This window comes from Nyctibius grandis, chromosome 18, assembly GCF_013368605.1.
Source record: "Nyctibius grandis isolate bNycGra1 chromosome 18, bNycGra1.pri, whole genome shotgun sequence".
NCBI classification, from domain to species: Eukaryota; Metazoa; Chordata; class Aves; order Nyctibiiformes; family Nyctibiidae; genus Nyctibius; species Nyctibius grandis.
The window spans coordinates 4,911,455-4,936,875 of NC_090675.1; the positions used below are offsets into that span (position 1 = coordinate 4,911,455).

The 25,421-nt window shown below is 48.5% G+C and overlaps 1 protein-coding gene across 1 annotated transcript in view; it reads right to left on the reverse strand.

The window, feature by feature from the left end:
• Positions 1 to 25,421, reverse strand: part of CASTOR2 (cytosolic arginine sensor for mTORC1 subunit 2) — a 131,469-nt gene that overhangs the window by 19,204 nt on the left and 86,844 nt on the right. The window contains exons 3-6 of the mRNA XM_068415373.1: positions 3,169 to 3,362; positions 2,285 to 2,417; positions 826 to 949; positions 145 to 255 (exon numbers count right to left, since the gene is read on the reverse strand). Of these exons, the coding sequence (XP_068271474.1) occupies positions 145 to 255; positions 826 to 949; positions 2,285 to 2,417; positions 3,169 to 3,362 (562 nt within the window). The remainder of the gene's footprint in view (positions 1 to 144; positions 256 to 825; positions 950 to 2,284; positions 2,418 to 3,168; positions 3,363 to 25,421) is intronic.

The following is a 25,421-nucleotide window of genomic DNA, read 5'->3' on the forward strand; positions in this document are numbered from 1 at the left end:
ATGAGGCTCCCAAGAAATAATGTGCAGGAGCTTGAGTTGCTTCTTGCTCCATTGAGAACATCCTGGGTGCTTTTCTGGGGTCCAAGAGACCCTAAGACCAAAGCTCACCTCTGCTGTGTCTGGACATCCAAGACCAAAGCTCACCTCTGCTGTGTCTGGACATCCATGACCAAGGAGATGTAACCCTCAATGAGAGAAAAGGAGAAAAAGCGAATATGTCCCGAGTCTTCGTTGCCCACCACCGAGTCTTTTACTCTGAAGAAACAGAAGAGAACAGCATTAACTGTGGCTAGAAGAGCACAGGAAGGCTTTTAACGCAGATATAGCCAGTAAACCCAGAAATGTTCATACACTGACTCAGGGAAGCCCTGTCACATTATACTGCTTTTCATTTTTTTTGATTTTGCAGGGGAAAAAATGCCAGTCCCCACAAAACTCTCTCATCCCTGCCCCAAGGTCGTCTTGCAGGAGGCTGTGGGCCAGGAGCCGCAGGCACCCATGGGCAGCGGCACAGCTGGCCATATGTCCTCCGGTCATAGGTGGACATGCAGCACAAGGATCATATTGCTACTCTTAGCTTAAATCTGAAAAGGCTCAGCTTTCCAAAGCCAGTGGATGTCTTTGGGCACCCTCTGTCTCGTATGTGGCTTCCAGCTGTCAGGACAACCCTCTTGAGCCCATGAAACCTCCCTCCCTCAGTGCAGGACACGGCAGCAGCGTAAGGCCACAGCAGATCCCTGGGCATCCTGAAGGAGCAATGGGAATCTGTGCCTCCAGCCACTGGCCACATCTCCTCGGGGAGCCCGTCTCCCTGCTGGGACCTACCCATTGGAGTAAAACATGACATCCATTAGGAGTGTAGCAACAGTGGGAAGGGTATCTGGGTCCAGGCTGGTGACGCAGAACATATTACTCGGACTGGAAAGGGGATGAATGACAGGCCTCTGAACTGAAAGAGACACACACAGACACACACAATTATGAAGCCACGTCTGCAGCAGGTTCACATCCTACCAGACACGTTATCCACGCACTGGCAGCGGTCATAGAGAAAACTGACAGTGTTTGTACGAAAGTTCCTCATCGCTGAAGCCCCGCTGGTTCTCAAACAGGGACCGAGGAGCCTGGGGACAACCTGCTCTTGCAGTGTCCTCCCCCAGGCTACAGGGTGAGATCATCCTGAGTGACCCGCCCTGCACGGGGCACAGGTCAGCTCTCTGCTCGTAGGGGCTCTTAGGACACTGTGTGCTTCCACACAAGACAAGGGGCAAGCCAAAGGAGGTGGTAACACAAACTGAAAAGTAGAAATAAATTCAGCTTCCCTCATTTCAAAGGCAGGGCTATGGAAGGCATTTCTCTGGTTGTGGTTGCTGGCAGTACACCCTCTTTTCCCTCCTTTCTGGGGGTCTATTTTGCTGTAGTATCTACAAAAATTACAAACCAGCTGACATGCAGCAGCTTGGCAAACACATTTGCGGCCAGTAGCTGAGAAACAGCCAGCATTTAGGCATGCAGCTACTAAATACAGCAACACAGCAAACTGTATACCTGTGCATAACCAACGTGGGTTTCACTGAGCCCTTCATGCTTTTTGTATAAGGCTCATTTTCTTCAACAAGATGATTTATAGCTATTGAGTGACGAGGCTGAGTGGCACTTCATAATAACTGATCCCTGCTTTGTTTGGTTATGGGCACAAAATTACACACAGGCGTGTAGGTAAACATACGTATTTAAGTAGTTCCTTTTCTGATTGTGCCCTTTGCTTGATGCTTGTTCCTCTAGACTGGAAACATCCTAAGGTTCTGTACAGCCCTGGGCTGACAGTGGCCTTGATCCTGACTGGTACTAAAGTGTGAAAGTTGCACAACAATATTCTCTGTGCATCAGTCACTGCAATACTTAAACAAGCTTTTATAGAAGCCATTTTCCTTTGAAATGTTGAAATATGGAAGTATGGCCTACAGACAATGTTATTTGTGCAACTGACATGAACTGTATTTTAACCCTCTGTCCTACAAAAGGCATGTCTCCCCTAGAGATGTGAAACTAGCATGAAAAGGCTCCAATTCAGCAAAGCTCATCGGCATGGCTCAGAAAGTTAAGCACGTACTCAAATCCTTGGTTGAACTGGGACAGACTCAGGCATGTGTTAAGATAGTGAATTACATTATAACAGGATAAACCTTCACCAAAATGTTGAAGGAAGGTAGGAGGCAGACTTTCAGCCCCAGGTGTCATGGAGACCAGCTCCCTGGCAAGCTGAGCCCATGCTGGTCCTTACCCAGTTTTGGTTTGACAAATCCATTCGTTATCCCAAGGTCATCGGCAGCCACTGTCTCCCCATTCACTACTCTGAGGATGGTGAACTCAGCAGCCAGCGTGTGCATCACGAAGGGCAGGTCTCGCTCACGTACCTGAAGTTGACAACAGGATTAGCTCGTGCTGGTATGCACCAGAAGTGAGAATCCACTGCGGTGAAGGTTACGTGATCTCAGGGTACAGAGAAGTGGACACATCGCTCCTGCTTGAGCCAGCAGGTGCGTAAGGATAATTACCTGCTGGATGCGTGTCTAGAGCAGCACATTTGGTGATATCACTGAAAATATCAGAAGCATTAAGCACCACAGTGTTTATCAGACTGTGGAAAGAGTGTGGAGCCTTCTAAGAGGGAGATGTTTCACCTCTTTTCCAGCATCCCTTCAAGAACTCAGCACTGCCTGTTCTTCAGCCTTGTTTCCGAAGGAGATAAAGCTTATGTGGTTGTGCCCTCTGTGCATGCACACACATGTGTGTGAGACAGAAAGACAGCCTGCCTGTCTATCCCCAAAACAACTTCAGAGCCTCTTGGCCATCATCAGCCAACCTGACAGACACTATGTTCCTCTAACTCTCAGTGATGGTGGGAAATGCTGCCAGTACCTCCATTGAGGGAGAGACTGCACTGTGGGCTCAGCCCTCTCATTAGACATCAGAAAACACACACCAACAAATGCCTCATCCCATTGGAAAAGCTCCTGAGATGTCAGAGAGCCTAACTACAAGGCACAGAGCTCGGGGAAAGCAGACTTCAGTACTTCTGCTGCTCCTCAAACAACTTTAAAACTGCCCAACTGAACTTTCATCTGGTGGCAGATGACTCTGCCTGGTCCTCTCATGTCCTCTTACCAGGATGAAGTCCGTCTGATAGGTGGAGAGCATGAACACTGAGATGTTTTGGTCAGCTAGGGGTGCTATTACTGACTTGGCAATTTTGGTCACTCCGATGGGCTGGGAGCCGGAGAAGCCACCTCCGCCAGACACCACGTTGAGGGCAAGCCATGTCGCATCGGCCACGCTCAAGTGTTCCGAGGAAGGGAGCTCTGCAAAGAGACAGAGGGGGAGGGCAGAGGTTTGTTTCAGAGGTAGAGAAAGGCAGGTCCACCACCTGGTCCGTATGTGGTTAGCACAGACCTCAGTGCAAGGAATGAGGTGAGCCCACTTATCCAGCCAACCTCCTGGGCTTCCCACACTGCTTCACAGGTTGGTATTGTGCCACTTTTTAGATATACCAATTGCATCAACTTCCACTGCAGGATTCATATAGATTTTCAAGGACAACATAGGGAATTACATGAGCCTCAGACATTCACTCAGATGCCGGTGACCAGCACTGCTGACTTCCCCATGTGGAAACAGCCTGAGGTCCTTGACTTAACTTGAATCTCCTCTATCACACAATTTCTTCAAATAATTAACTCGAGCTTTTCTGGTCTCTTTTGTTTCCTTTTTCCTGCTCTAAACCCAAATTTTGTTCTCCTGGACTTGAGATGGAGGTTGACAGAACAGGCTGGGCACTACCCCACTTGGAGACTGGACTTGGAGACTTGGACTTGGGAGATGCAGAGCAGGTACCCTATGCATCTGTGGGCTGCTGCCTCCAATTCTAAAGCACGAGACAAGAGCCACACAGCTCTGTAATGAATGGATGGTGTAACGTATACACTAGAGACTACAAGGTGATCACATACTAAGATAATGGAAATCTTTTTAAGAATAAACCCAGTTCCATTCCATTTGCTTCTGGTTTATTGTCATTAAGTAGTTAAAAATCTGCAGCTAAACCATTTAATACAAATTATTAACTGCTTTAAAGAAACCTTAACGTATTAACAGCCCATAAAACCAGACGCGGACTCTGGAATGAAGGCATAAACTTCTCTAAGATTCTCTGGACTTTGGATTTTGGTTTGGCAAATTATAGGAACAAACAGTTCAGATCCAGATCCAGACTTACAAATGCATAATCCCAGTTAAATCTACTTGGCATAAGGAACCTGACCTCAGATGCAGATCCAGCCAGCAAAGACACAGCGGAGGTCCCAGCGGAAACCTACCCACTTTGCTCAGAGGTTAGATGCAGCCCAGCAACCCGAAAATACAAATCCCAGTATTGCTGTTGTTGCAGTCAGCACCCTGGCACCATAGGCAAGCACTTCATATCTCCATACCCACGTTCCCTGCTCTGTCCACCCACTCCTGGCTCCTCCATACAGTATCCTTCTCTTCTCCTTCAGCGAGACCTTTGGGAGCTGTTCCTGTACAGCTCCAGACACCACGTAATAAATTCACACCCTCACACACCCTGAATCCGCAGGCACCGCTGCTGTGAGAGGACAACAGCGCTGAAACCCCAAAATGAACTGAATAACAAGTACCAGGCGTTTCGCTCTCCTCAATAACCTCAGTTGTGTGTGGCATGAAAATAACCCTCAGCAAACACACTGCAAACAGTGGGGACGCTGAGGGTTCTGCTGCTGCATTTTCATGTTTAGCTTCATAGGCCGGTGTTTCTTTTTTACTGAATAATCAGAGCTTACATGGAATGAAAACTAGTCACCAGGGAGAGGGGGTAAGTTTGTGCATTAATCGACACCATGCTACCTCAGAGAGACCCGTGCAAGTTGCTTGCAAAAAATTATTGCAGCAAAATACCATTTTCTAATCAGACAGCCCTTTGCATCAGAAAAGCACCCCCAACACAAAGCTTACTCCATCAACTGGCATGGAGAAGCTAGGGCTCAAAACAACTGCTGCTGATCTAATAAGCAGCTGACGTGTTTTTTTCCTTTATTCCCACCTCTGCTCCTTGCCTGTGAAATAAATAAGAAGGAAAAAAAAAAAAAAAGGATGTGTTCCTTCTTTGGGCATATATTTGCTCCCTGGCAGCACGGAGCGGGGCCACCTGCACGTCGTCGGTATTTACACTTCCATTTCCCGTACCCCAGAGCCATTAAAGCAGCCAGGCAACTAAATCACAGAAAGGTCAAGTGACACCTTTCCTCTCTGCAAACTCATCCCCAAAAGCCTCGGGCAGCGCCAGCCGTGCAGGATGCACGGGCAGCTCCGCGTGCTCCGGGCTCCTGTGCTCACCGACCTGTGCCACCCGCAGTGGGCACGTCCCGCGTGTGCCCAAGTCCGCTAATGACTCGTTACCAGCAGCGAGAAGAGATCACAACTCATTTCCTTCTCTACAAACAGAGTACATGATATTCCTGCTTTGTACGGGTGACGTGGGCCTGGCTGCAGTTCATTAAATACCAGTTTAAACACTATTTCAGGTCAGGGGTGTGAGGGAAGATGCGGTATTTCACGGTGGATGGAGGCATTATCCCATTTCACTCTGGCAGCAGCGGTGCTGGAGGAGCTGCCTCAAGAAGACCTCATCAACCTCGTCCTCAAGGGGCAGGAAGGCGGATTTGCTGGTTGCATTTGTAATTACTGGAAAGTGTTGATCATGTTTGGTTTTGTGTGTTTAACAGGCCCCACGAAGTGTGACAGGGGCCATTGCATTTGCTGAAGTAACCTGCCTCTCATAATTCAATTAACTTTGCAAAAAATATACAGAAAGTGACTGAAATACCAATTTTAGACAGTGTTTCCACTAGGCAGCCAGATGGAAAAGTACAGCCCAAATTTTAATGAAACAAACCCAGACTAGAGGCTCAACAAATTCAGCTAAATAGCATCAAACAAGCCACGTGGGAAGGTGTTTTTGCCCAGGAAGCTGCTAAACGCAGTAAACCCAAGGAGAGCTGAAAACACCAGACGTTAACACAGACTCAGTGAGGCAGAATAAGGTAACAAATAAAGAGCAAAATGAGGAATTGCCCATGTTTCGGCACCAACCCAGCAAAGCCCCCATCTCCACCACGTCCCCCACAGGAGAGCAGAGCTCCTGACGCCCCACAGTTTCAGCACCGCAGCATCCCCTGCCCTGTGCAGAGATCTCTCTGTTGGGCTCTCAAGATCCTCTTGCAACTGGTTTATCAAAGTGCAGGTCATTCCCGCTTCTGATTGCAGGGGACATCTCACCTCTGGCTGAGAAGGACCTCTAAGAGGTCGGAGACTTGGGCTTTGTTTATTATAATCAGGGTCTTTGTTTTGAATTTGCATTGGGGTGAAGCCTTTCGATTTTTGTGTTGCTGCTGCGTAACACTTTGCAGACCTGCTGCCAGGAGCAGGCACCCAGGGGCGGTTCAGCTGTCCACAGCCTCTGTAGCCATCATTTGCTGCCCATCATCACAACCATCGCTGGCGAGGAGAGTGACAGACTCCAGTTGTCACTTCATCCACGGTAGCTGGCATGGAACCCCACCAACAAGATGTGATGATCCCGATAGCCCCAGCACAGAACTCATCTCGTGTATGATTTCGCCTGGCAGTGCAACACTAGGTACCAGTTGCTGGTGGGCTCCAGTAGCCCATGGCACCGCTCTCCATAGGCACAGCAGTTTCTCTCATCCAAAACTGAAACACGGGAAGTTCCATCTCAATATGAGAAAAAACTTCTTTCCTTTGAGGGTGCCAGAGCCCTGACACAGGCTGCCCAGGGAGGGTGGGGAGTCTCCTCCTCTGGAGATACTCAAAACCCGCCTGGACGTGACCCTGTGCAACGTGCTCTGGGTGAACCTGCTTTGGCAGGGGGTTGGACTGGATGATCTCCAGAGGTCCGTTCCAACCCTAATCAGTCTGTGATTGTGTGATTCTGTGAAAATTCCCTCCACTGCATGAAGCCTGCAGTGCCACCAAGCAGACAGACAGACAGATGATGTGCAGGACACAGCTCCTCCAAGGGAGATACTAAACAAATGCCAGTCCCTGCTCGAACCAAACCCAACAAACACATGTCAAATAAGGTTTAGGACGTGAGTTAAACTGCTTATTCACACCATGGGTGATTTAAAAGGCCAGAGGTCTGTCCGGAGCCTCACTGGCCCATTTGGCAGGTACAGTTGAAGCAAAGCAGCCTCCACAGCACACGTCATCCTGGGATGCGAGGTGGCGAGTATCGTATTGGCCATAATTGGCTCCTGCGCTCAAATAATCAATACCATTTCCAGTGAGGAGACAAGAAATGTTGGCTGAAACCCAAATAAGGACTGAATTGCTGCCGCTGGAGCGCTACAAAATGCTGTAAGCACGGCGAGCTGGTGCTCCATGTGGCACTCTTAAAATACCTTTGGGAGGATGCCGGCCAGACGATGAGCTTCCAGCTCACGGGTCTTTGCAAGCAGCCAAGGTGGCCATAGAAAGCAGGGAAGGAACATCTCCTGGTTTACAGCCCTGACCAAAGAGTCAGCCTGACGGTGGGGGTCTGTGTAACAGTGGGTAAACAGCAACATTTTTCTGCCTCCCTTTTCCACCCTGGGGACCCCTCAGCCTCCTGCACCCTGTATGGCTGGAGGCAAAGCACTACGAGAGAGTCCTGCTCTGGAGAAGTGCTGGAGAATGTGCAAGATGCTCTGAGAAAGTGCAACACCACCAGAACTTCTTTTTCCCCCTTTCTGTACCTAATTTCAAAGGGTTCAAATTTCTCATAAAAGGGCTACAGTTAAGGGGGGGTAACTGGAAACTGCACAGTTCCACAGTAGAAATGCACCTCACCTACCTACACTGATACTGGGATCAGTGCTGTACAAAGCACTGCCAACCAGAGGCTTACTCCCTTCCCCCAAAAGGATACCCTGTGAGCTGTTTTCCGTGGACCTCGTTCCAACTTAACGGCAATCAGATCCCCACTTGAGGACACCTATTAGCTTTCAAGTGAAACTGTAGATAGAGGATGGATTTTTTTGTAGTGCTTGGAGAGAAATGAAGGCGCTCAGCTGGTTTGTCTCCTTGGTGCAGTATGTTGGATCGTCTCCTGAGCACTTCACTCAGTACACACATTTTTGCATTACAGCAGAGTACTCTGGGTGATGTGCTACTCCTTGATTTGTCCTGGTACTCTGAATGAACCAATTGCTCATTCAATTCATCATTATAGGACTTACGTTCACAGCCATGGCTAACTCCAAATGTTAAAAAAATAATGAAATTAAAAAATACTGTGGATTTTTGGACCAGCCTTCTGGCTTTAGATCCCTTACACTGTACTTATTTCACCTTTTATAGCCTCCCTCTGCAAAAATGACAGCTAGACTCTTGCTTGTATTAAAAAGATAGAGAAAAAGGCTTCTGCAATAGCAGGACTCCAATGGCCAGGCATTAAAAATAAAAGCGCTGCCAACTGCAAAATTCATGATAAATTGGGAGAGCTGTCGCCAATGCCTCTATGTGGCAGCACAGTTTATGTATATGTATTTTTAATAAGATTTTTATGCTTATTAAAGGGTTCTCTTCCCCCTGTCCAGTGGAAGCTTTTCATTGCTCTGCAGTTTTAAAATCCCATCTTATAACGAAGTGAGGGATTATCTCAGGTCGTAAAGCCTGATCCAAAGCCCGAGCGACTTTCTGACTTCTCTGTTGGCTTTATCACGCAGCCACCGAGGAGGGGCTGGAGAGACCATGGGGTGCTGTGGCTGGAGGCTGCCAAGAAGAGCATGTGATGGCCAAAGCATCAACAGGCCCATGGGGATCTGGGATGCCCAAGGTAGGTTTCCAGCACCCACTGGTGTGGTTTCCCTGACATCTAATAAAAGTGCACGTTTGAACTGCATGTCTCTGCTCAGAAAACTTGGTAAGAATTTTTTTATCCTTGAGGGCACTATGGAAACTGGCCACATGAGCTCAAAATCTTGCGGAGGGGAGAGTGGGAGGAGGATAACCACCTGAGCCTCATCTCTTTTACAAAATTAGGCTAAGTAAACATTCCTTTAATGTTAGGAAATAGAGCACTCTGTTGCTCTCACTTTCAGCAAGCTGTGGGAAAGAGGATAAAGCAGGGTAAAGATGTCACTTATCAGTTTCTATACATGCCAAAATCCAGGAAGAGCTCTGAAGCTGGTCCTGTGCCCAGCTTTGTGTGTCCCAGTCCTCACTACTGTGGAAGCACAAGGGTTATTCCTGCAGAACGCCTCGTTTCTTGCTTTGCTCTGCCGCAAGGATGAGCCGAAGCACGATCCACTGCTGTGCTTCCCCCATGGGGACCCTACCAGGGCAGCAAACACGTCTTGGGGATGTTACAATGCAAATCATAACCTTTCAGAGGATGCAAACACCCTTTCTTTTCGCCTCAAACACGCACGCTGCCAGCTTCACACTGAATAACTGGGAGCGAAGACTTTTGCTACTGCACCAATCCTCAACAAGCCCCCCAGGCAGTTTGCAGCGTGGTGCGAGATGGCTGCCAGGCAGAAAGTCCTTGGTGGCGTTTGATTCGAGTGCCACAGAGCACCCCCACACCAAGGGACTTATCTAAGCACAATAGCCAGGCGAGATGAAAGCGCACCGCTTGGCTACGCGCTGGGAAACATGATGATTAGGTCCAAAAAATTAATGCTTTTGTGCACAAGAGAAGGAAGAAGATCCCACAGCTTTGATTCAGCTGAAATCATCTCACATGCCAATGAGCTCGAGCTCGTCCTGGGAAGAGGTCGGTGCGCTCACAACCCAGCAGCTTTTGCAATTTTTTTCTATTTACGCTAATGGTTTGGTCAGCTGCCACCCTCTTCAGAGGGCAAAACTGGAGGTGAGGGGCGCCAGAGGCTGGCACAGAAGACATCCCTGCGAGCATGAGTTGTGGCACAAGGAGCACAATGCCTCCAGCATCGCATCTCTGCCCCGCAGCATGCGCTCTGGCTCAGTCTCAGAGGCACGAGCCGGCAGCGAGACATCTCATCCAGCGGCACATCAGGAATTTTTAAAGCGCTGGTAGCTCCAAATGTTCATTAGATACCAAGCACTACCAGCAAATGGGACAGCAGGTTTCTTCAGGACCACAGTGGACCATCAAACTTCAATTTTTGTCTCCTTTAGCGCTCTTTGTGCATCCCAAATTTGCTCCTGTTGGGATGCCCCGGCACCTCTGCAGGCCTGCACCCACAGCCGGGGAACCTTGCCATCTCTAACTGCGCGCTTCTGTGGTTTTGACGTTTTCTCCTAACCGAGCATGCAAAACTGAGTTTTTTATTCCAAACTCCCTCAACAGGGAAGCTGTGAAACCTGTCATCTCATTTTCCTATTTAGGTATTATCCCACTCACAAAACTGTCAAAAGAACATTGTTAGGTTCATAAACTCAAACACTCTGCAGTGAGGAAATGACAGCTTGACATTTTATACATTTAACCTCAATGTTTCTGTGCCTCAGTTTCCCATCTATAAAGTGGGTACAAAACCCCTCATTTCTTCTAAATCTTGCTCTCGAGAAAGAGCTGACCTCTTCAGCTGAGGTTTATACACATCTCACAATTGAAGCATTTCACAGTTGATGCAAAAATCAGCACTAGGCAGACAAGCGGCATGGAATCTGCCTGAAGAGGGAGTTTGGCAAAGATTTAAGTGTCTGAAAACAGGGTGAGAATGGAAGGAACGGGGAAGTTTTGCTCTGGCCTCTCTGCGAATCTTTCCTTCATCATGGAGGGAGGAAGCTGTTGGTGCTAGTGCTGCTCTAGGGATATTAAGGCAGGTTTGAAAGGCAAAGGTCTCTCACTTTCCACTATCAAGACCATAAAAGACAGACAGACAGAGGGAAAGAAAGAAAAAGAAGACAAGAAGGAAGCAAGTCAGAAAGCACTGTAAGGACAAACAAGCCCACAGAGCCTGTCAAAGCCTCACTCCCTGAGCTCTGGGCAGCCGGTGCTCGCGCAGCACCCGGTACGGAGGGGCTCTCCCCAACTCCGCTCCTCCTAGGAGTGCTCCCAAAGCACATCCAGCGGTGCAGCCATCCTCCCTTATTTCTCACAGGAAATTTATCTTACCCCGGTCCTTGTTTGCTGGTACAGATTCTCCTTCAATTACGGATTAACTAAACCTAAAAGGCTGCTTACGGGTGTACATCAGAATGGGCAAACGTACTCATGCAATCTTCTCATGTTTTCCTGACAATGCAATTCAAACTCTGCCCAGTGTAATGACCAGTTTGAGTTTCAAACTATTCATGTGAACGGGACAAATTACATACACAGGGAATTACAGACGGTGACCCCAGTTCCCATGCCCATCTGATGGTAACTACTGTTATTACTCACGGGCAAGGGAGTTCTCCAAGCCCTTTACTGGAGGGAAATTATAAACACATTCATCCCACTTTTATTTTATAAAAATTGGGAGACTCAAAAACCTACTTCCAAGAGCACCAAGGTCACCCGGGGCATTTCTTCAGGCCCTGTTCTCAAAGAGAGAGAAATAGCTCCTAAGCAGAGACATCAAGTGATTCGATACTGAGTATTTCCAGCCACCTCGGGAGCTACTGGAGAGAGACTGTGTCAGCTCTGCCAGATCCACCGAAGCTTCGCTGGCCCCACAAACGATTTGCAGGGGCACATAAGTATTTTGATTTTTCAAAACATTTGGAAACTTTTAATGTAAAGTACCTACTTTGTCTAAGCAGCCCCATCCACTCGCCCGTACAACACAACTGTCTCTGCAGCGATCTAGCAAGGCCTTTACAAAAACCTTGCAGGGAAGGGAGGGTACAGCGCTGTGCAGCTTCTCCGCTGTTGTATGTCTGCCCACGTATCTGCACGAAGCAGGAAAGTCTTTCTGACAGCGCTGGAGATGTCACGCTCAAAGATGGAGAAGTCAGTGTATTTTTACCATTTACGGTACAGTTAGAAAAGACATCCCAGGCACAATGTCCATGCCCCGGGATGACGGAGGAGGACAGCTTGTTGCTGCTTCTCTTTGCCTCCCTGGGAACACATGCATCCCTTTCTCAGCAGCTACCAAAGGGATCCTCACCTCTGCTGCCATGGACACGGCCTGTGTAGATTTTGAGGAATGAGATGAGGTAGATGCTGAGGGTGGCACGTTCTTGCAAAGTTTACTAGACAGCCTGCTAAAAGCAGCAGAAGTAGCAATGTATTTACACTAGCTCCAGAGCTTGGGAAGGAGTATGTGCTAATTAAAATTATTCTTTCTGCTCAGCACGTCCTCAACTGCATTTGTACAGAGCAGAGATGACGCCATGTGGCTGACTGATCTATTTACACCTTTGGAGTTCCCTGCTCATCCCCATTCCTGTTTCCCAATTAAGGGTGCAGACAGAAATTTGGGCTAGTTCCAGCAATCAAATACACCTGGCACACCACTGGGACTGAAGAGACAAACCAGCAACTTTTACCCAACATAAGGTGTTCAGGATTTCTCTACTGCCTGAAAACAGGCAAGCAGAGGAACCTGAAAAGCCCATTCCCAAGGAAGAGCTAAAATAAAGTGAATGTTGTTACTGGGGCCTGTGGTGAATGCAAAAAGCCAGCAAAAGCCAGGTTAAAACTGTCTGCTGCTTTTTTTGACTTTAAGAACTAGAGGCAAGCATGCTGCATCCAGAAATGCACCCGTTCCTGTGCAGCCTGTGGTGCTCCGGCTCGGGGCACATCACACGTTCCTGGAAGCGAAAGGGCAGACAGCCCATGATGCACACACACCTGAGCACACAGCAGGTCCAACCCAGCACTGTTCACCAGCTCCGCACAGCCCCGGCCAGCTGCGAGCTCGTGTCCCCCCACCAAAATGAAGGTACCATTATTTTTGCAAAGACATCTCCTGCATCTGTTAAAAGAGAAGGCATGGCTGAGAGCTTGGAAGTGATGTAATTCAAAGATAATTGCACTGCAGATGGGGAATAGAAAGCTTCCAGAAGATGTGCCTTTGCTGAGGATATCAGCACCTCAAGGCTTCTGCTGGCTCCCCAGCTGGTCCTGGTCACTGAAACACCCATGGCTGGAAGAGCGATTTTAACACTTTGCGCTCTTCTCGCAGGATGGGGCTGTCTCTACACCCCAGGCCTCTGTTGGCATGGGCCACATTTCTGCCACGTGCTCAGCATACAGATCTAGAAAGCAGAGCCAGAATTAAAGAGCAGCTGACCACCAAGGTGGTGAAGAGAAAGTGCAGCAGACAAAGTTCTCCCACTGCACTCTGCCTTGCTGGTTTTGACCTAAACCATCTAGTTGTTGGCAGATGCCCTTTCCAAGTTGCAGATGTGGGTCCCTTCCTCCCTGCAGCACCCTGGGCCTGTGGACAAGGTGTTTGCACTTAGTTATAGCGGGAAGAAGAAGGAGCAATGATATTTAAAAGATTAATACAGTATGTTGCAGGTAAGAAGACTTTTGTAATTGAAAATATGTGCTGGGGAGCCTACATAATGCTACCTTTCATCAATATTCAGAAAAAAAAGTGAAATATGTTTCTTCTTATTCCCATTGCTTATTTCTCTTTTAAATATGGGGGAATTAGAGTATGTATCAACTACGTGCTGGGAAACATGAAACTGTTTGCTGATTTCCCACAGCATTTCAGCACTGGTGTTTCCTGGAGCAGCTAGTTCTCAAGATGAATATTCTTGTGGCTGCAGCAACAGCATCTCTTTCTTCCAGATTTTTTTATGCTCCTTGCCCAGCTGGCTGCTGGCTTAGGGGTAAGTAGAGCTGCAGGCTGTTTCACAGATGCCCCATCTCTGCCAGACAGAGACAGACCATGCACAGGGATGCTGGGGCGGTGGCAAGGGTTGCCGTGTTGCAGATGGATGCTTGAGTCTATCACAGTGGTCTGGCCCCAGCAGACATGGCTTACCTGCCTTACTCTGACCCTAGCTTGTGAGGTGACCTTGAGCACATCACGTCCTCTCCCTTACCTGTCTTTCCCTTCCACATTAAGTATTTGGTTGCTAAAGTCCTTCTCTCTTGCAATACGTATGTGAAATACTGGCAGCACATTGTGGTTCCTGGGTGTTACAGTAATAGCACCAAAAATAAGGTCAAGAAATGTGAGTTGGCCATCGTTCTGGTGCACTTAAAGGAAGCAGCTCCCTTTTATTTGTCTCCTGGTTCTTTCACTTAATGCAATTTTCCCAAAGCCACCTGTGTCCGCAGCAGTGGGGCACTCGGAGCCACCCCCAGCAGTGCCTGTGCCACTAAGGTGAAGGGTCTCCATGCCTCGTCTTTCACTCTGAAGTAGGAAAAACAGCAACAGCTGCAGAAATCCAAGCAGTTACTTTTTTCTTCCTCTGTTCGGCTCCAACCTACAACCAAAACAAGTGACTCCTTTGGTCTGCATCTGGAAAGCAGCTGGATCCCCTTGCATTAGTGAAAGGCCAGGATTTCCCATGAGGGAAAGAATGCGTTTGCAATGCAAGTTCCCTTTGCAGGACAGAGATCTTCAGCCCTGTGAAGCACAATACATTTCCTTTAAAATAGCAAATATTCTTCCCAGTCTCAGCTTGCTCATCTTCAAGTAAAGAATTAGCACCCCTGTGTCGACCTGATGGAGTCGGGAACTCAACCACCACTAAGTTCCAGGCAGGCGCTGGAGGCAGAGGCCAGAAATACTGCCTGGAGTCTCTGCTTGTCCCACACCAACCACTGATACACCCAAGCAGTGACATGTTCTGCTGCACATCTACCAGACCGGCTGCACCCCAAGCTGCTTCACCAGAGGCACCCAGCACAAATCTCTGAAGACCCACGTGAACTCACACGCCCAACACTCTCCCTTCCCTGGCTCAGTATTTAGTATCTGATGAGTGTATGCACTTGGCTTTGCAGGGATTTTGCTGCTACGACCATTCTTCCCTGGCCTCCTGGAAGCCCCCAGACCATGGTTCTCAGCCTGAGCCCAAAATGAAGGTTGTGTCAAGAAGAAAAGCCCGGTGAAGCTGTGCCCCCTGCGGGTGCAAGAGATCGTGGCTCCTGGAAGTGCTGCTGTGGTGCCATGTTCTGCCACCACCTGAAACACAGTGTGCATCCTGGGTCACGTCCAGAGCCCCAGACATAGCTAAGACAGTGAAATGAAGGAGAAAGGCCACTTTTAATATTCGCGTTCCAGTTAAAAGATGTGGAGTAGAAGACACCTTTCTTGGAGATGTTCTGGATAAACATCACTGAGTCAGACCAGAGGCAGTTTCATTAGTGTCCAATGACAGACGATCATGCAGGTCCATTTTTTGGGTGTTCCCATATCACTCTGAGACTACAGAATGGATCCAAAGCACCGCCCAAACAATTACAACAGTTTAAAAGTGACTTTTAGGGCGGTGCAGACCTATCGGCACGTCTGTGAGCAAACCAGAGAGAAACCTGGTAGCGCTGCCTGCCCAACTCACAAGCATGAGGATGATACCTGTTTGCCACTTCTCATCTGAGGCCATTATCATAAAAACCAAAGTCCCTTCCCAGCTGCCAGCCACACAGACCAGCTGAGTTCTGCTCTGTCCCCATCTCCTGCCTGTGCCAGGCACGCAGGTGACACAGGATGGTGCTGGGAAAAGGATTCACAGCAGATCAGTTTCCAGTTTGTGAGATGTTTCTTTCTTTCTGCCTCCCCTTTCCTACTTTATCTGTGAACTTGTGGATCGACAGAGGGGATATTTCAAGACTTTGTTCGAACTGGGAAAATCTTTCCTTGGCTGGGAGGCACCAAACTATTCCAGAGGTGTCATCAATCTCCACCGTTTCTGTAAAGCCAAGTACGCAGGTGCGAGGGCTGCACACACTCACTCAGGCAGCTGCTTTTGAAAGAGCCGCACAAGAAATGCTACCTTTTCTGCAGATGACATCCTTACAGCTACGGCTTTGTGTGCACGAGCCAGCATCGCTGCAAAGGCATGGTGTGAGGCACTGGTGGAGAGCAAACCTTTCCCTCCTGCCAAAGCGACAGATCTACCAGAGGGACAGAATTTACCAGCCAGCCCGGGACTGCAAATGGTACAAACATCTTTCCCTCTCCTACCTGGTTACACACACACCTTAGAGTCATCCTCCACCTCGTACCCAGCCAGGCTCCAGCATTTCGTATAAAGGGGTCTGAGCCACGGGCACCTTCTCTGACCCTGTAAAAGAAGGGACTACTTTTCTGGAGGGAGATAGGTGTTATGTTATATTTTACTTTTCAAAATCTGCTTATGATTCAGGGTAGACAACTGCTACTCATTCTTATTTGTACACACATACCACCTGGAGACGAGGCTGCTCCCAGAAATGGGATGTAAAGCTCATTCTGCGCTTTATCCGCCGACGCCGCTGTCCCGGAGGGGTGTACCTCTGCATGCAGCCCCACTAACACCCAGCTGCGTGCTCCCCTTTACCCCCTGCCCTGCTCCCTGCCCCGAGCTGCCCCACCAACCTTGCCCTCTTCCATGGCTAGCAAAACAACCACCAATTTTATTTAAAAGGTACAAGAGCAAGTGCTCCAGGTAAACCCAACCTGCGCACGCAAGCTGGGGAGAGAAATGAATGCAGATGAGTTTATTTTTGCACAGCCTCCTACTACCCGAGCACCCGGAGCTGCTAACATTACATCATCCGCACACCCCCGCCCCTCGCCGGATCAAACCCTGCAAAGGCACAACGCTTCTGCTGACGGCTGCTGGAAGCAATAGCCACAGGAAAATTAACTCCTTGCCGCGCAGGACGCACGCTGCGCACTCCAGCAGCGAGTAGTTACCCAGCGCTGGGTTTTGTGGTTAGCTGTTACAGAAAGGGATGGCTGAATCCTCAGAGATCAGCAACCCCAGCAACCGCTGCCTCCAAGTATTTATCTAACAGGACAAAGAGTCTGAGTTGCTCCCAGTCTGTCCCAAATGTAGGACTAAAGATGGGTAAGAGAAGCCACTTGATACCTCAAGGAACAGCCTAACAGTTTTGATAGAGGGACATGACTGAGCAGGACTTTCAATTCAATTACACAAGAAATAGGTATTGTTAGTGTCAGTTTTCCTCGAGACCCACGTGGCCTGACAGTGACGGAGCAGCTGCCGACTGAGACCGAGGCACAGGCATCTTGTCGAGAGCAACACAAAAGCTTTTCTTTGCAGGAAATTAAAAACAAGGAAACAAACACCAGCACTTGCGTAAGCCCCAGACTGGCTCAGACAGAAAATTACCTCGAGACTGTTTGTGTTCCAGATCAATGGATCAGCTGTGGCGCAGGGCAATTAGCACCTTGAAATTATTCAGCAAGCCAAGGGGTGGGAATTTTAGGGGAGGGTGGTGAGGGAAGGAGGAGAGCAAGCAGGAAGAACAATAGATCTTTCTGGATATAAAAGTCAACGCTTGGCTCCGGTTGAGCCCAAGCTACAACATGAATGTGGCTGTTGGATGCTTTTGCAACCAGGCACAAGGGGGTACAAGAGGGAGCCAGAGGGGCTGCTGACACTGCACCCAGGAATGGGTGTATGGTATGAACATGGAAAGCAGAGCAAATTTTTTCTGTCTGGGACTAAAGATATCTGCCCAGTTACACCACAAGCCTATTTTCTGCTGTAGCCAGCAAGGCAAAACTACTCTGTAAACAGATCCTAGCTGTGCTGGGTACGTGGATGGGCACCAGGTGCAAGCTGGCCACAAGGCAAACACTTCAAGCAGGTATCAGCTCGGTTAGGGCTCTGCCCGGGTCTGCGAGGAGGCTCAGGACCAGCCCCTTTCAGAGGAGCGAGCATCCTCGCAGGGGCTGGGTGGCCCTCTCCAACCACGCTCCTCGGCAGCACACACCAAAAACCTTTGTTGCTCTGGATGTTATGAAGATATTGGTCTGATTATTCCTGCCACTGTTAGGAACCAGAAAATCTCATTTTCCGATGTGCTGACATAATGCTCACATATATGTAACATGCTTTACTGTGGCTATCAGAGAAGGAGGAGGGAGGGAAGAAGGGATGACTGTGGCTGGCTCCAGTGTAACCTCTTTCATGGCCCTTCTTTAAACAAATCAAATCTCCAAACTCACCGAGGAGAAATGAGACATTTGCTCAGACGGGCCATGTTCCCCAACCCGCTGGGACCAGCAGGAATCACTCCCTCTCCCCGTGACCTGGGGAAGCACGCGTGGTCTTTGCTGTGGGACGTGGGGGCTTTCTCCACCATTCCTGAACACCAACCCCCAAAAAAGCCAGATAGCAAAGACATAACAGGGATTAAAGGTACTACATGAGAAAGCCTTGTTCCTTTCTAACAGGTCTCCACGCTTCTATTATTAATCTAGGATGAAAAGAAAACCATCTCTGTCCAAACAGTTTTCTATTATCACAAATGTGTTTGCATCTAATCTGAACACAGGGAGGCCAAGGCAAGCACAGTGCAAAACTCTTTCGGGCACTGATGCTCTTAACACTTTCAAATCATGCTAATCTGATAAGGCACTGAGGGAATTATGCAAGTAAACAAAGCTGGGCCCCGATAAGGAGTATTAGCAATAGGGTACACCCCACATTTAGCGCTCGGAGGGAGGGAGGCAGCAATGGCTAGCACAGTTCCCCCAGCCCCATCCAGGAGAAGCTGCGGCAGGGCCCCCCACGGGGAGGAAAGGCAGCCTGCCCCAACCTCCGACGGCTCTAGCCCATGACAGGGAAAACTAAACAGCAGGATGCGAGCGCTGCTGCTCACAGCTAGATTTTCCTGAGCATTAACATTTGATCACAGCACATCCTTCGCCAGGATACAGAGAGATGCAGGAGGAGGGCAGGCTAGAAACCAGGAATAAAAATGGCCAGGATATAAGGGTGAGCTGCAGACAACGCACACATGAGGTAGCAGGGTTTTTTTCTTGTTTCTGCATCATGGGTTGGTGTTTGGCAAAACCTGAGCCCTCTCTGCATTCCAGGTTGCTGGTAACACTTTAACTTTGTGCTTTGTGAAAACGATGCAGGAAGGCTGCAAACTGCTGCCTGTCCTCCCGCCATGCCGGCTTCGCTGGGAACTCGCCTCTTCTCTCCCTGCAGTCTTCCAGAAAAACAAGCATCACAGTAGGAGGAAAGCAGATCTAAGGTCCGCCTCCTAAATCAACTTTCTAATTTAGGGGCAATTTTTCAAAAGCCTCTCCCCACCCTGGGACACGCAGAGCCTGACTTTGTGCAAGTGCTGCTCTGCTCTGGGACTCAGCACCTCGGAAATACCAGGCTGCAAATCAAACCCCCAAAGCAGACCCACACCAGAGCAGCAGACACTTCCTACGAAGTTTTGTTGCTCCATTCCTCGTCTAGCTTTCCTTATTTATATAATGGGGATACGAACCCTGTCGTTTCAGGAATGCTGATGAGTGATTAATAGCTGCAAAGCATTTGGAAGGTAAAATGGTCTGGGTAATTATTACCCTGAGCGACAAAGAACAAGATATTTCAAGAGTACACACTGATAGATTACAACATCACACTACAAGGGAGCACCCAAAATCTCCCAGCAATTCCTGCTCAAGGGACCAGGTCCAATGCTGTATGTTGTGAGAGATAGGACAGATTTTCAAATCTTCTTCAGCTTTTGATTCTATTATTATTATGGTAATTGCCAGTGGGGAAAAAATAGATTAATGGGTTGAAGAGAAGGGGAACACAGGCTCCAGGAAGGGCTCACACCAACGGGATGAGGCAGGAATAGCCGGTCTCCCACCACTGGTTCCCCTTTCCTTGGCATCTGCTGTCTGGAGCATGATGCAATGGGAGCAATGCAATTGAGAAAGCCTCGTCTCCTTGATGTGTAATATGGGACCTTTCCCCGGAGCAGGAAAGGGTGAACAGGGACACAATGCCTCTCCCATTTCCCACTCACCCACTTGCACAATCATTGCAAGAATCTGAGATCTTTGAGAGCTTTTCCTCCACCTCCAATAAATTTGGTTGAAACCAGCCACGCAGAGACTCATTCTCTGCATATGTGCAAATCTCATTTTCCTAAGGAGAACGCTGGTGTTCCTGAGACAGACAGGCTTGCAGGTAATCCAGTGCTAAGTGCCACCGAAACAGCAGCGTAAGTAATTAAGAATGAGACGCTTTCCACACCAGGTTATATACCTTGGAGGCAGTCAGTTCACCCAAACAGGATTACGATAGCTCAGGACTTTTATTCTTTACTTCCACTCCCTTAACCATGAGATCAATGCAGCCAGGCTCGGAAGAAATAGGCACAAAATTCACTTACGCTGAGATGGGTCTGAAGCTAAAACGTATTTTTCCTCTATTTCTCCAGAACATTCAAGACAAAGACAAATATGGAACAGGACTGACACTGGAAAGCAAATAGCGTTTAGTCACCCACACAGACCTCTAACAAGCACTTTACTGCATAAGTGAAAATCCCCTGCGAAAGCAGTTTAGTTCAGGGGAAGGAAACCTTTAGGAGAGTGGTAGGAGAACTCCCTGACCGCTCATTTGTGGGAAATTAGAGGTAAAAACAAAACATACAAGGAAAACCAGAATGGTTTAAGTGGGAAACCTCCGAACTGAGGAAGCAGTTGGGCTGCGGTGGCCTGCTAGCACGTAAATATATAATGTGCTTGTGTGCATCTATATACATGCTCCTATATATAACACGTAAGTATGCCAGCTTCTGCACACACAGAGCAACGCTCTCCCCTCCCGACCAGCCCCATTTTCCATGAGTAGCAGGCTTGTAGGACAGGCAATTTGTCTTCAGGCCACAAACGTGAGCTGGCATCAGGAGCATTGTCCCCTTTTTGACCCCAGTGTGTTGGTTCATTCTATTTATGTATTTTTGATCTGTAACCCATGACAGAGGTTTTTGGCACTGTTGCTGGAAGGTCAGGGAAGGACCACAGAAGGGCAAGTCCCAGGCACGGAGCCCTTGCAGAGCATGATCCATCAGCTGCCTCCGCCAGGAATTTGCGGTGTTTTGAATTCAAAGAATCTCTTTCAAAAACAAAAAACCCCCCAGGCCTCCATGCCAAGCTGGTAAGCTGGCAGCCCAGAGCTGGTGGAAGAGCACAGGGAGCATCCCACGTTCAGACAGGATAGCCAACCTTACGGAGACACTCGGCCACAAGACCTGCGAGAAGGTCCTGGGGAGAGGGAAGGAATGGGGTGAGATGGAAAAGGCAGATTCATTCAGGAGGAGAAACAAGTTCTGAGAACAGGCTCTGCTCCTGCCCAGCACTAAGCATGCTGTTGGGCAGCCGGTTTATCAGCATGGCCTATGGCAGGAGAAAGTGCCTGCAGAGCTGATGGGGAGCTAAAAACCACTGCCTACATTTCCTTCTCCCTCCAAGGACCATAAAAGACATTTCATAACTTAGACCCTACTTCCATGAGGTGCTAGTGAACATCCCCTGATGATTTCTGGCACTGTCTTGGTGAACGATTCGATAAGAGAGTCCAGGATATGTGCCAGAGAGGACAGGAGGTTCAGCCAGGAAGACAACTTTGGTCCTGAGCCCCTGTGAAACAGTTAGGTGAGACAGAGGAACAGGAGACAATGACATGAGAAAGAGCCGTGTATGTCAACAGCGCGGGGAAAAACATGCCAGGGTGAAGCTACCAAGTGTACATGTTCTCTTCATGAGTTCCCAAGCAAACTCGTGTATATATGTTAGATACCCAAGAAGACATTTGGGGCGGTGGGGGGGGAGCTATGAGGCTGAGTTTTCAAATGATAGTAGAGCACAAATCTTGAAGGGATGGCCCTTAGGAGTTTCCAGCAGTTTTCTAAAACCCTAATTCCCACATGTCTGAAGAAGGTCTAAGAAAAGAAGGCGAATACAGGGGGCAGGTACTTCCCCTTGTACAAGGCACACATATATTCAAAGAAGCAACAGCAGAGGAGAGTTGTATATTCCCTACTGGACACAAACCACAGCATCCTGTTTTTCAGGGCTCAGGTTTAAAAAAAATCCCCCAAACCTGACAGTTCATGCCCACTGATGTCACGAGACAGTACCAGGAGATTTTATCATTACAAATGCTTCATCACAGGATGACCCCTCCTGCAGCTTCACACATCCCATGGTGGGGACAGCCTTTCCTGGGAAGGGACAATCCCCACAGGATTAGAGCATTTCGTGGACTAAGCACACAAGCCCAATGCCTCCCCACCTTCTCAAAACACACTAGTTATCGAACAGGCACAAGTGACAATACAAGAAATACATACGATGGTGATTTTCCCTGGATGGATGATAGCATCTTCTCTCCTCTGGAGGCCCACCTCCGGGCTGCGCTGGGTACCGGCAGCCAGGCACTCCCCTGGCCGCGGCGGCTGCATCGTCACCGTTCACCCACTCACGTTCTGGCACGTGAATTTTCTGTTTAATAAACTTTCCTGCAGTTTGTGTTTCTCGGTAACCCTGCGGTAGTAGTCATGGTGACAAAACTGGGGTCCTTGGCAACACACCAATGATGCTGCAAATCTGCGATGACTAGTCCTAAAAGCCTAATTTGTAGAACTCATTTAAATGCTTAAAGATATGCAGGTCACTGCAGGGGTCGATTTAATGGCTATGGCATATTTGGTGGTGAAGCAGTTGTTACAGGAGGAGCAGCCAGGGCATCTTCTGGTCATAAAATTAAGTGGATTTTTAATGCAAGACGTAGACTAAAGAGATTAAAAGGAAAGCACAATTTAAACATGGGCACAATAACAAACCCAGCTGATTTCCAGTGAAAGAGCTGGTCAAAGCTTCCAGTTGAAACACTGTTTTAAATAACAATCCCACACAACAATATCGCTGATACAGTATTGCCTGGTTTATTTGCGCCTATTCAGAATGTAATGAATGCTCTTCTCAACACATCTTGCCCGTCAGCGTGCAAAACCACAGTGCAGCACAGCCAGTTCCCCCAGTCGGCCCCATGAAAGGCAGAGGATGCAGACAGAGGACCTACCAGCGCAACAGTCCCAGCTTCACCGGGATGGCCGGTGGGCCGAGCATCTGCCCCGTGCCACCTTCCCCTGTGAATCTCCCATGGGGGAGCGTGCACAGGACAGCGGCTCTCGTTACCTATTCAATGTTTCAGACTTTCAGCTCCTTGTTGGCACTAAAAAATTCATGGCCACGTCTTCAGTTAATATGCTGATGACGTCGCCGAGAGAAGAGCGCCAAGGCATTGCTCTAAGTGCTCTCGGCTGGACCAACAAGGCAGCATTAAAGCCACTGGCTCTGTTTGCCACAGCGTTTACGTTTCTCCTCTCCAACTGTCTGCCACCTGGCATTTAACACACATAGGCACAAGGAAATGGAGAGCGGCTTCTGCTAACACACACATCAGCAAAAAGCCCTTTGCAGAGGCTCCCTCTCCCTCTTTATACAAATAAAGCAATAACCACTGTAGACTATTGTACCCCACAGAAAGCAAATTACGTTAGCCTGAGGCTGTAGAGACCTAAATCTTTATCCCATAGTGCTAATCAATTATCACTCACCTAATTTGTTGTGCTTTTGAGTAAGCATTCACATCACTTTGCTCAGCAACTACCAGAGACGAGCATCAACACACAACCTGGTTAAGCCTTTTTTGATCACACAGTGATACGATTTCCATGTCCCGATCCACTGCCTTCACCCACTGCCCTTCCTACACAGCAGAAAGACTTCTTTCATCTGACCAGAAGCTGGGACATGAAGCACAGCCATGTGGCAGAAAGTAGGCAGCTTCAGTTGAAAGCAAGCAGACAAAAATATTTGTTTGGTAAAATCCTAGTTCTACTTATCAGGATTTCCCCCTCCTTAAAACTGGATGCAACATAACTGCACTTGCCCTCGCGGCTGACACAGAGCCAACTCGAGCACAAAGCACCATTGGTTCCCTTCATTAGTTTGTCAATGTTTCTGTTTCTGCAGAGGAAGTTGAGTTTAACCAGGAGTTATCTCCACTCATACTTCACTATGTTGCTGTAATAAAGCAATAGCAACACCAATAATTACTGTGGGCACTAACGACTTCTACTGCACCTTCAAGAGCAAAGTGCGCCACAGGATGTATGTAATGCTTGGATGCGATCAAGATGCTTCTTGGGTAAATTCATGCAAAACAAAGTAAGTCTTGAAGATAGACTCAACCTTTGCTCTTTTGAAAAACAAGCCCCCTTGCTGATCCCACTGGGGACTGAGCCAGTGATCCTGGAGGGCCTGGGCAGTTAGACACCATCTCTGGTCACCTAAAATAGCACCTGTGATCCCTGCAATGGAAGCATTAGTCTCCTTCACCACAGAGATGCCACAGCTCATTATCAGGATGCATCTACTATAATAAGAAACCTGAATATAGATTTATGCCATTGATATTGATATTCTGGTCTTAGTGCTTGGGTATAGAAGAGCACAATGACTGTTTTCAATGACAAGGAACAGAAATTGCAATGCCATATACCAACTACAGCAAAAGATGGGAGTCCAAAAACCCCTTCTGAATCCCCATGTGTGAATATGTGATCCAACTGCTTCAACCATAGCTCAGTGCTACCACTGGTGATAACAGGTCTAGGTACCCTCTCCCGGTACTACTGTGAGGCTTTAATTAAAGCACTCATACAATTTTGTAATACATGGTGTTATTTACAGTGTTGTAAGTCTCTGTGCAGACTGAAATCCTGGACATGTGGATGTAAAGAGGCTTTTTGCTCATCGCTTTTTCAGCCAGGACTATTTCAGCTTCTCTTGTCAAAATAACAAACCTTGCAGGGTCCCCATCAGCGGTGCAGCTCACTGCTGCTGCCTCTGCAGCTCCTCCTTGGGTCACCTCCAGCAGCCTGTCACATCCCCTTGTCCCCTGTCCAGGGGACCACAGCTGATGCTTACTGCCCTGCCCCAGAGCAGCTGCCACTGCCCTTGAGCCCTGGCCAAGGCACTGCCATCTCACAGCGCTGCTCAGCCTGGGCTGCCCGCTCTGCCTCTCGGGATGGTGCTCCAGGCCCTGCACAGCCACATCAACGTTTTGCTACAGAAAATAAGGGGAAACATGGTCCGTACCGCACCTCTGCAGTGCTGGGTAAGAGCACCGTGGGGGTTTACTCCATTTCAGCAGTTGCAGCTAGGCTGAGCATTTGGGCATAGATGTCAGGTCCTGCTGGCAGCTCAAGGCAGGGCTTAAGGATGGAAAATGCAACATACTTTTAGCTGCAGCTCAGCTACAGGAGAAGAGCTCCCTATAAAACACCGCCTATGAAGCTGTCGAGTTTTCGATGGCGGCTGCACGAGCAATTGCAAAATCTATTCCCTGCTACGCTTTATGCTCCTCATGAAAACCCAGGGTCTACCACGGGCATTTAAAGCTCAGCTGAA